This window comes from Phyllostomus hastatus, unplaced genomic scaffold (assembly GCF_019186645.2).
Source record: "Phyllostomus hastatus isolate PE091 unplaced genomic scaffold, TTU_PhHast_1.1 phas_contig_1, whole genome shotgun sequence".
Classification (NCBI taxonomy): Eukaryota; Metazoa; Chordata; class Mammalia; order Chiroptera; family Phyllostomidae; genus Phyllostomus; species Phyllostomus hastatus.
This window is the reverse complement of record NW_025333498.1, coordinates 6,890,507-6,903,059: the sequence shown is the minus strand read 5'-3', so window position 1 is coordinate 6,903,059 and position 12,553 is coordinate 6,890,507. Positions and strand designations below refer to the sequence as shown.

General features: G+C 31.5%; 1 protein-coding gene across 4 annotated transcripts in view; it reads right to left on the bottom strand.

Annotated features, from left to right (window-relative positions):
* Positions 1–12,553, bottom strand: part of CALCRL (calcitonin receptor like receptor) — an 88,954-nt gene that overhangs the window by 19,654 nt on the left and 56,747 nt on the right. For all 4 annotated transcript variants that reach the window (XM_045830482.1, XM_045830490.1, XM_045830508.1 and 1 more), the window contains 3 exons: positions 10,228–10,338; positions 10,021–10,133; positions 7,786–7,877 (listed from right to left, as the gene is read on the bottom strand). In XM_045830482.1, coding sequence (XP_045686438.1) covers positions 7,786–7,877; positions 10,021–10,133; positions 10,228–10,338 — 316 coding nt within the window. The remainder of the gene's footprint in view (positions 1–7,785; positions 7,878–10,020; positions 10,134–10,227; positions 10,339–12,553) is intronic.

Sequence of the window (12,553 nt, the reverse complement as noted above, 5' to 3'; positions counted from 1 at the left end):
TAAATATGAAACTTGGCTTTAAAATTGGAATAAGTGTCTGAAATGTCAGCAAAATTAAGATGTTAGAAGAATCACTTTTTCCTCATACAAGTCAGATGTTATATGCACTCTTATGTGCAAGAAGATAGAGCCTTTTGGGTTGAAAGAAAAAGCAGGATTTGGTATGCTCTCAGATTCTAAACAGCAATTAAAATATAATTTATGACTAATTCCAGTAAAGTTTATTTATTTTTTTATCTAAAAGGTTCTGTTTTGCTTTTCCAAGGGATCATTATGAGCTAGAGTCATTGCTTTTCAGAGCTTGGCAAATCCCCAAGTTCTGTCTCTTCCTCTCCACCCCCCCTTCCCCTTTCTTTTTATCTCCCGCTCTCTTTCCTTTAATTGGCTCTAATATAAATCTGAAGTATATCTGATAGTGTTTCATGTTCTCTGTTTCTAATTTAAAGCATGGATGAGTAGTATACTTTTCTTTCTCTAAATAAAAAAATAAACTATATCTTAAGTCAATTTTTGTGTGGTTCTTAGCTTTTATGAGGATCGATCAATGACCTTCAATTAGTAAATGGAAAAATATTCCATCTCTACCAAAGACTAAGCCAGAATGAGTGCAGTATGAAGAACTGGGTTAAGAGGCAGAAAGGAGCTATTGATAGATTTTTTTTATGCACGATGATTTTATGTGAAACATTAGCTCCTCTAGGAATTAGTTGGAAAAAGCTGATATTTCTATTGCTCTTGACAATATAAACATGCTCTGCCAACCATTCGGTTCAGCATTTTCTGAGGTGGCCTTGGTCTTCCTTCAGTCTAGCTGCACTGTCCAAAATTGTTTCACACAGATGCTTCTACTGATTAGCATTTTAAGGAACCTTAGTCTGATGATGGAGACAACAAATGCCAGATAAATCCAAGGGACTTGTCCAAGGCTGTGGAGACGTCATGGGAAAATCTGCACTTCAAATACACTCCCAAGTCAGTTCATGTCTTCATTTCAAAAATAATTTATTAAGTGCCTTATATGTGCAAAATCCTGTGCTGAGCCCTGGGATGTGTAAAGAAACAAAATAGAGATGATCCCTGCTCATATAACTATAACTTTGGGACATTCTTTCCATTATTTCCCATTTTAGTGGATAGTTGTTTTTAGTAGATAGTGGCTTTTGTTACTTTAGTAGTATGGGGAAGTGTATATTAGAAGCGTGTTAAAATCAAAGACTCTGAATTCTTTAATATAATTCAAGTACTGAGTAAACTACATGGTATCTTGTAGGCATAAAACAGTTTTACTATTTTTGACTAGCTTACTTAGCACATTTTTTCTTTTTTTTAAAGATTTTATTTATTTACCTTTAGACAGAGGAGAAGGGAGGGACAGAGAGAGGGAGAGAAACATCAAAGTGTGGTTGCCTCTCACATGACCCCAATAGGGGACCTGGCCCACAACCCAGGCACCCTAGATGGGGAATTGAACCGGCATTTCTTTCTGATATAATTATACTACTAATTTGGTTTATAAAACTTTTTATTCATTATTTACTTATTTTACTACATGAACATTATAACAATCTCTTTATAAATATGGTAGCTATAGAACTAGAAATGTGTTTTTAATTTTTTAAAAGTCTACTAGTATACTATGTCTATCGGGGCTAAATATTTATATAAAAATATTTTAATGGACCAGTAAGAAAGAGTGGTAACTATGCCAATAATTGACAGTGTTTTCTAAATTCTGCTTAAGTCTGCATATATATCTTAACCTTTATACCAAATCTATGATATAGATACTAATAGTATCTGAACTTTGAAGATGTGGATATTGAGGATTAAGCAACAAAAGAATTTGTTCCAGGCTACTCAGCAAGTAAGTTACAAAGTGAGAGCAGGTGTGTCTGTTTAGAGAATGTGCTCTTAACCACTCTCCTATAATGAAGGATGTCTAGACATATAAAAAGTAGTTAATGCTATACTTGAGTCTTGAAGAGGGTTTCTCATGCTTTACCTAAAACCTGAGAATGTATAATAAGAAAGAAAAAATAAATTGTAGCTTTGCTTTCTTTCTGTTCAAATCCTTCATTTTTAAAAGACAATTAAATTCCAATAAAATTACTAAACAGAATAGAGAGGATACAGATTGGGAAGAACCCTGCATAACTCAATTAGCTATTTAAAACATAGGTAAAATCAGGCATTGGAGTGGATAATCTTTTCCTTTCCTATGATTTACAATATCCACCTGTTGAAATTCTACCCATCCTTTAACACTGGTTTCAGTGATACTTATCACTTCAGAAATCTTCTGATGCTGTGAATTAGAGTAAGCCTTTCCTTCCTCTGTCTTTCTAACTCTGCAATAATTTTTTACTCTGTATTACTATTATACTGGGGTATTATTAGATGACTACATAGTGTAGTCTCTGTACCCACTTAACTGATACAGTCTAACGATAAGCTAGTGGTAGAGTTTGTCTCACCATTCACTGAGAAATACCTGCCTGCCAGGTACTATTTGAACCTTCTTTGCTCAGTATTTTAAATAGCATCACGGCTAATTATAAAGACATAGAAGCTTACTAAAAATCAGAATCAGGCTAAGTCAATACTATCAGTAAGTGATTATATCAATGCTATCAGTAAGTAAAATTTGAATATAGTTCATATTTTTAATCAGTGTATAACACATCTATTACAATTATCTTATGACTAAAACTGAGCACACACCTGCTGTGCTAACTCATTACTAAAGATATTTTTTTAGTTCACTATAGTGAATGAACAGTTAATTGTCCATTCAGTATAAACTCTAAGTATAAGGAATGTAATTGGTTGAAACCTTTAATTTTAATTTCATATATTAACAAAACACTCATTTGCTTTAATGAGCTTTGCCTAAGTAGCATGCTATACATTTTTAAACATGAAATTTAGTAAACAGATACAGTTATTTATTGCTTACAGGGCTTTTGATTTTTTAGAAATTGCTCTTTGAAAAACCAGGCATGTTTATATGTGAAATATGAGAAAATATTTGGGGACAAATGAAATTCATTTAAAATGAGAGTCTGTAGATTGTATCCTTAAATCTAAAACACTTTATGTACATATATCTATAGATTATAGATATATCTATAGATTATAGATATATGTAAATGATTTCAATTTTTAAAACGTATTTCCATGTTGACACAATATATAGATGATATATCATTGAGTTGCATGCTTGAAACCTATATAATTTTTAACCAATGTTATTCCAAAAAGTTTAATTAAAATCATTTTAAAATCATTTCCATAGAGAAAATAAATTAATTCTGAGCTTTCAATTTTAAGCCTTTAATTAAAAATTAAACTTATGAGTATTGGTTGAATAATATTTGCTCTTTTAAATACAATAAATATAAACACAGGTATACAAATATTGAACCAGGTTTTCTTTCAATGCCTAATTAATAATAAATAATTTATCTGTGTAGATTGCTATTTGCCTGCAAGATACTTTCACAAATGCTAAATTCCCTGATACTGAAATTATGTATTATGATTTAAAATAGTAATTCTTTCATTCTATTCATTTTTATTAAATTACTGCTCACTCATAGACATGGACTTGGAAATAGTATTACAGATCATTAAGTCCAGCCATGGATCCAATGTAAGGATCACCTGTTTCCAGATTCCTGATAAGCTGGTATCTAATTTCTGTCTGAAAATCTTTAGTGATAAGGTCATTTGGCCATAGGTGGTTCATTCTATTTTGTTTGGCTGTTAGAATTTTTAAAAGTCAAGTCAAATATTCTTATATATTATTATATACACTCTATTCCCAATTATAGTAATTTAGATTCTTTTAAAATATTTTTATTTTTTAACTTAATTTTTATCCTGGTATAGTTGGTATATAATCTTATATTGTCGTATTAGTTTCAGGTGTACAATACAGTGATTTGACATTTTTATACCTTTCAATGTGATCATCCCACTAATTCTAGTAATATTCTGTCACCACCTAAATTTATTCCACCATTATTGACTATATTCCCCTCATCATTTGGATTCTTGAACTCATCTACTGTGCCCCTATATTTTGTCTTTTTTTTTTGTCTTGGCATTCTTGGTATCTTGATTCCCTAACCAGTGAACATTATTTCATTAATTCCTTCACTGTCCTGATAAACCAATTCAGTGACATTGTCTTTTCCTCTTCCCAAGTCAGTCCATGGTGGACAGGGTAAATGACTGGTCAGATTACAGATTGGGAATTGGATACTTTACATTTATTGATATAGCCAGGTTTGTAGTATTGTTTTCACTTGGCAATCCTACTATTGCCTCATTAGTTCACAGCAAGTGCTCGTTCAGTTAAACCATAAACTCTTTCATGAAGATTTGCTAATTTCACATTTAACTTTATGGAATTGGTTTAAGACTGTATTTATAGCATTGCTAAATTCAAACTTGCCTGGGACCAGAGGTCTTGGAATTTTGTGACTGTTCTCTTTTTGACTGTTGATTTTGGCAAGCAATAAATTGCTATATATTTCTTTATTTTATGTTCTTCAGAAATTTAGTGTGCTTAAATACTTTGGGTTATTACATGCAAAATAAGATATTTTTTTCTGAAGAGTTTCAACTGTGTGAATTTTAAATCTGCAGAGTTGGTGGTCTTATTCCATATTCACTCCCACGAATTACAGTTTCAGAAATACTACAATAAGGAATCCAGGAAAATTTCAATGAGAAAAGATGCTAAAGATTATATCTGAAAGATGAACACATTTCACTAGGCTGGAGGTGGAAGAAATTATGCAGAATATTCAATTGCAGAACAGTTGGTGATTCTGATTATAAGTAAATTACATTAGGAAGACTAAAATTTTTAAAGCCAAGGATAACAAAATCTGATCTATATTTGATGTAAATCTTTGAAACTATTCCAGCTAAATTGTTTAGAATTGAACAAAGGTAGTAAAAGCAGACTTGCTGAGGCTGATAAGACAAGGATATTGGGGTAGTGCAGATATGAAGCAAACTGAACAGATTGGAGGTATGTTAGGAGGTTAAATCCACAGAGCATGAGGAAAGAACAATAGGAAAATTGAGACTGTGTCACTGAATACTTCTAACTTTCTGGCTAATAAAACTAAATGCTGGTGGTATTATTTGTGAAGACGGGTCATGCTGGAAGAAAAATTGCTTTGGGTTGGGAAGAGGTAGATGTTATGAATTTGTTTTGAACAAGTTGACTTTGAGATACTTTTGAGATAATTTCAAGGACCATAAAAAGATATATATCTTTTGAGCACAATATCCCAAGCCTCTGAGAATATAACCTAAAAGTAGTGCAAAATTTGGGAAAATTATGTCTGATAATGTCCATTACAGTGTTTTTTATAAACAGGAAAATTTGGAAGCAGTGTTAATGATCAAATGTATAGGAATGACTCAGTCGACTTTTGTCAGCTTTCTGATGTATTATACACAAAATAAAATGGCTGTTTTAAAAACTCTTCAGTGACATGGAAAGTATTCATTATAAAATGCTAACATAAAATAGTTAAAATAATTTGTGTCTTACAATTAAAACTGCAAAAAGAAATAAATATGACACAAAACTGAAAAAAATACATGAAATTACTCAATAGAATATTAGAATTATAATGTATATATTTCTTATTCTTATTTAAAAATTAGTAACAGGCTTAATCTGTTTTTGATTTATTGATAATATTATAAATTTAAATGCAAATACTGTTTCTCAAGATTATTCTTCAATTGTTATTAAGGGTTTTGTTCTTTTCCCTGAAGTTAGAAAGTTTTAAAACATAACTTTTTCTCAAGAATTGTGTAAAACAGTCTTAAAAAGATGATTTCCATTTTATGCCTTTAGAGTAGAGGCTGATGTACTATATACTCACTCATAGTCTGATGTGTCCTCATGGTAAACAAAAAACTTCTAGCTAATATTAATTACATTTAAATCAAGCCTCTGTTTATATGTGTGATGGATATGCAATTTTTTGTGAACTATGTTGTTTTTAAATTGTTTAATCATCTCATTATATTAAATGAGAATTTAAAATTTTAACTTTTTTGGTGCCTTTAAATTTAATAAATTAAATATTAGCCCAGTTTTAGCATCAGATTTTACCAAGAAGTGCATTAACATCAGCAACATTTTTACTCTGTCAATTAGCATCAATATCACTGAGGACCTGAGTTCTTTATTTAAAAATCTTTAATTTGTGAAATAGTTTATTTTTCATTTTTAGAACAGATATTTTTATTCTATTAGACATTCATACTACAGTTATTCCTACTCTGATGATGATGTTTATTCCAAAAATGTTTTATAAGCTAAGGATATAGTCAAGAATAAAGACATGAAATTTCAATAAGCTGTAGAGAAGCAACTGGCATGACATAACCAATTGTAAAGGCAGTGACACAACCAGCAATTTGTTTTGAGCTAGAACCCTTTAGTAACCTAATGAGAAATATAGTATAATAGATTTATCTTTAAGAAATGTTTTACATGTTTTAAGATAAAATTTTCTTTCAACTTATTTTGAAAAGTTTTTACACAATTTACTAAGGAAAATAAGTTGCACTTAAAAATGCAGCTTTATTCAGAGCAGATGTTTTATTTTTAGTCCATTTGCAGTGGTGCCTAGTTAATGTCATATGTCAAACATACTATTAAAAGTTTTCCAGGTAGGTTCCCTTAAGTAACTGATGTTTAGGTTCTTAAGAAGATACAGGTTTCCAGAAATGGCAATTCTGATATAATTTCTAAATCCCTTGATTTTGAACCCAAGAGAGATGATGGCTGCTTGGTTCACCTATTATTTGATATACTCTGAACATGTGATGGACTATGGGCTGAAAGGCGGCGCTCCAGTTACAAAGGTACCTAACATCCAACTGTCTGAAACTTTCTGGATCTGGATGATTTTGATGTGCTACTACTCTCTTTGGTTCTACAGCTGCCAATGTTCCAAGATGATTGTAGGAAGAGAAGAAAAAGAAGGGGAGGAGGAAGAAGAGAATGAGATAGTGATGAAGCTGTAACAAAATGTAGCTACTCACTTTTCACATTGCATTACATAATTGTTGGTGGCGATTGAAACTATGAAAACCATGTTAGAACATAAAATATTGTGTATGCATTTTGGAATTTACTTTACTATCAATTAAAACAATCACTTATTGAATCAAGGAACTGAGCTGACCCTCCTTCCCCAACAAAAAGAACTATTATTTCAAGTAAAATTCAAGGTGTAAACATTTAACCATTTTAATGATCATTTCCACAAACCAGAAAAAATAACCTAACCACAATGCATTAAGATTATTTTTAATAATACTATTTAAATGCTATTGTTATCATTCACAGAAAATATCAGTTCCTGTAATGCATCATGTATACTGATGCTCAAATGGACCAAAAAGTTGAAAATTCAAGTAAGAAAACCTATAATGTCTGACAGTTTCCAAAGCAAATATACATAGATTTACATATTGATTTTGGCTCCTTTCTTACTATTTGACTTCATTCTTATATGCGTACTAATTTTGTGATGTTAAACGTAAGATATTTCATCAATCTCCTTTCTATTTATTTTACAAAGTCAAGATAAAGGCAACACATTTAAACATTCAATTTATCTTACACATTAGAAATATTTTATATTTCATATACTTTATCAACACATCTCATGAACATGCACATGACACTGCACTCACCAGGGACAACTGGTACACTGAAAATACTTTATATGGACTTACTTGAAGTAAAAGAATATGCCGAGTGATATAAGCAGTGATGCAATAGATAATCCATGTCCAATTATAGTCAGGTAAAACAAATTCAGTGCGGTCTATAATTTGTACAAATAAAAAATGAAGGCTTATATTAATACTATAATCCTATGTGTGTAGAAGATCAAATCCAATGCAATAAATTATATATTTAAAAATGTGATTTATGGCCTTATCACTCAGAGTGAAAACTAATAAATACACAAATATGTCTGGAATGAAGAATATTTATGCAAATTTATCCAGTGACATAAAAATTGTATGCCCTTTTTATTTAAGAAATTAGAACGCACATTAAATATATGAAGAAATACTTTTATTGATCTAGGTTGTGTAATATATGAAACCAGCATTATCTTTTGGAGGATACAGACAATTTTTACTTTATCATTTTGTACACCTTAATTCAAATGGTATTTGATGATTTTCTTTTTGTTCTTTACTTAAATGCCATATAAGGCTTTATTTCTCAACTGGATCTTGGTTTTTCCCCTGGCAAATCTGAGGCTCTGAGACAAATATCCAAATGGCAACTTATAGGAGCCTATTATCTCCACAAATACATTCTAACTTTCTCCTGATTTTGACCTTTTCTCTTTGATTATTTTTTGTAATTAATTTATTTGTAACTTACTATTTTATTGTGTATTTTTATAATTTTCTTCAAACTGTTCTCTGAATAAGCAAACAATGTATGAGTTATAATTATAAAGATAGCTGACAGTTATCAAGTGTTTCCCTATATGCTGGCTGGTTTTCTAAGTGTTTTCCTCTAAGTCAAGCCTCATGAAAACATAAGGGTGGGTTTATTGTTATCTTCATTTTACACATGAGAGGACTGAGGCGGAAAGAGGTTATAACTTGCTGAGGTCACATAGCTATTAAAGTGCAGAAACAGGAACTTTTAATCACCGTGACAAACTTCTCTTTATGTATATAATATATAATTTACACAATATGCACAATATACACGATATTATATATTATATATTATATATGAGACCTGTCTGGAAAATATCCAACCATTGTTAATATAATGAGAATGGTTTACACAACACTGATGTAACCTGGCAGCCAAGGAGAGAGGACTGGAATGCGTGTGAACAATGACCACTTTACTGTACTGGTCAGTGGGGGCAGTAGTCCTTGTGGGGTGAGCCTGTGTACCATGTGGTCATTGCATTCAAAATGACTGAATGAGTAGAGTAATGAATCTGCATCCAATTTTGTGGTAAGCTTGAACATTTCTCCATGGAAACTATTCAGATGATTCAGAAGGCTGCAGATATGGGCAACTGGTGATTGGCAGCTTCATTAAACAATATGTCCACTCATGCATTATGTCTTGTGCAGAGTTTTTTGGAGAAATATCAAATCACCCATGTGACTCAGCCCTTCTATAGATCAGATTTGGTGACCAGTGACTTCTGGCTTTTCCTAAAACTAAAATCACCTTTGAAAGGGAAGAGATTTCAGACTTTCAATGAGATTCAGGAAAATACAACAGGACAGCTGATTGAGATTGGGAGAACTATGTGAGGTCCCAAGATGCCTACTTTGAAGGGGACCAAGACATCATTGTCCTATGTACAATGTATCTTGTATCTTCTTCAGTAAATGTCTCTGTTTTTCATGACATGGCTGGATACCATCTGGACAGATCTCAAACACATGTTTAAATACATGCAGACAGGTTCTCTCAAACTTTTATTGTTGTGACAAACTGTGAGTAACCTTGACTTAATACATGGTGTTAAAAGCAGGGACTGGAGTGAAGGTGACCTACCAGCCAGTCAGAATAAAAGCCTTCTGCTGAGGGCTGTTACAGACAGAACTGTTTTAAAGCTGCTGGACTTGTATACTGGAGCACAGTTTGAAAATGTAATTCTAGAAATTATACCACAAATAAGAATTTTCTCTTTTCTCACACTTTTAAAGTATTTTCTTTGGAAAGTTTGATATTCCAGTACTGAGCCATTGACTTGTAAATACACTATTACCTGGCAGAATTGCTTCCTAGGTGTTATGATCGAATAACTAGTAATTTCTTCAAAGATATTTTTCTTATTGTTCTCCAAGAATATTATGAAAAGGCTTCATAACAAAATGGAACACTAGCTGTATTTCCTCCAAAACTGCATTGGTAACTATCTTTTTGAATAGATATTGTAAGTTAAATTTCATTTTGCAATTAGTACATACCTTCACTTTCTCATGTGTGTTAACATTGCACTGGGTATAATTTGTCCATGTTCTGTTGCTTAATGGATGTCTAAACCAGTTTCCATTTTGGTCACAGATCTTTGTAACTTTTTCTTTAAATTAAAAATAAAAAAGGAAAGTAATTTGGTTAACCTAACATTCATTAAATAGATGTCAAGAAGATGATATGTACATTTCTGCTATTACCTGAAGGATCAAAATCTTGGAAGTAATCAGGGCAGTGCTGCATTGATTCTGTGCCTGCGGCAACATCGTTCCAGCACAGCCACCCATCCCAGGTTCGGTTGCAGTGGATGCCTTAAGGGGAGGATGAAAATTAGGAGTTACTGACTCAAACCAGATATACATGCAGACATAAAGTCTTAATGGGGGGGTTCACACTGACACAGAATAAAGACTATCTGCTGAAAACAAAGACATCACAGCAAATCTATAGTCATGAACTGCTTAACAATGGGTGTATGTTCTGAGAGATGCATCACTAGATGATGTTGTCATTGTGCCCACATCATCTTTAGATTTGTGTAAGTGCACTTGCCTACTACACACCTTAGTGATACGGTACACCACCTTCATGCAGGCAGCTCTTGGCTGAGGGGAACGTTGTTATGTGGTGCATGAGTGTATAGCAATTACTTGAGTTTTTTCACCAAGCAAGTATTGGAATAACTAATTTCTCATTTTAAATTAGAAACACCTGAAAACAATATGTAAAAATTTTAGCTACATATTCAATAAATCAAATGATGTTAGCTGGTTGTCCTTAAGCATAATGTTGTGATTAATCTGTGATTTTACACTTAATTTTTTTTAAATTATGAAAAATTAGAAATATTAGAAACACATTTTATTTTAGAAACTGTGTTTATAGGGAAAATTGTTAGTATTTTCTGAGGCAAATGAATGAATATTTCTGTTTTACCCTTTGAACCCTGACACATACTTCTGTAGGCCCCTCCACTAAATTCTAATTCTTATGTTACTTTTCAAATGGCTCAGAGCATTAAATATGCTCACATTTTTTCTTACCGATGTGAACTTAAATAATCTCTTACCAAAAACAGTACATATTTTTTTAAAGGATAGAAGTATTAAATGACCAATTTTCCCAATTTAACAGTCTTTAATCAAAGAAAGTAATGCTCTACCTTGACAGGTAAACACCCATTAAGAGAAACCTGTATATTGCATGAGATGTTTATTATTTTAAATACTAAATAGATTTACACAGCTATCTCAGAATTAATCAAACCCTTATGGAAGTAAAACAAGATCTATTGTCCTGAATATCTAAATAATTCTAATTTTTAAAAAAAATTTCAATCTTAATTTTCTTTCCCATGCCTTTCAAATAGTTATTTAAATAGTTTGCATCCATACATTACTAAATAAAATGCATTTTGCTGCATATCAGAGAAAATTTTCCTGATATTACTTTAGAGACCATCTGTTAGCAACAACACTGGCAGCATCATAGATGGCAAGGTCCAGGATTTTTCAAACTGTGCTGAATGGCATTTGAGTGAGACATGAGTAAGCAGGGATTCCTTTAAAAAAGTTTCTGTGGTCAAATAGATTTGGGAAATATGACATTAAAATAAAGACAGTTCCTTATTGCATGTCTTTCTAGAGTATTTAAAATTACAAAGTGCATTAATGAAGTTATACTAGGAAGATCTATTAGGCAGTAATCCTAAACTTTATCAGAAAATTATTTTATTGTGAAAATTTCATAAAACTACTCCTATTGTTAACAATTGGTTTTGAAGCCTATTTTGACATGTATCTAGATGATTCTGAAGGGGTTAATTCAATAGTTTTAAGCTGATTACACAGATTTTAATGGAATAAAATGAGAAGCTAGATCAGTTAACACAGAATTTGTATACAAATATGTTAATGTTTAATAATTCAATCCCTATTTACCCAATATTGGATAATTTGTCATTGTCTGGCTTATTTATTTACTTTTCATTGTATTTTTTGTTCCCATTTATCCACCTTATAACACCCCATCTCCACTGCAGCCACCTCACTGTTTTTCGTGTCCATGAGTCTGTTTTCCTTTTTGCCAGATCCATCCACTTGGCTTATTTTAAAGATTTTTTAGCTGGATAACTATCTTATAATAAAAAATTTCAAGCAGACATATCCAACTACTACTTCAAAGATGAACAAATTATATTGTTCAGTTATATTGTTTAAAAGTTGACCAATATGGAAAAACCACCTTTTTATCTTTATCATAAGTGAGTTCATTTTGACAGTTACAAATACTAAAAATAATCTACTTTAACATTCTATTTATATCAACATTGCATATTGAACTATCAAATATTTTTTTAAAATTTAGATTTTTTTTAACTGATAGTTTAAAATTCTAGAAATATCTAGAGTCTTTATATTCTGCTTTGTTTTACTGAGTTTAGCAATTTATATTTGAAGACAACTTCATCTTTAGGGTTGTAGATAAAATCCAGGGCCTATTTCTGTTTCTTGTGTTTTGCCTAGT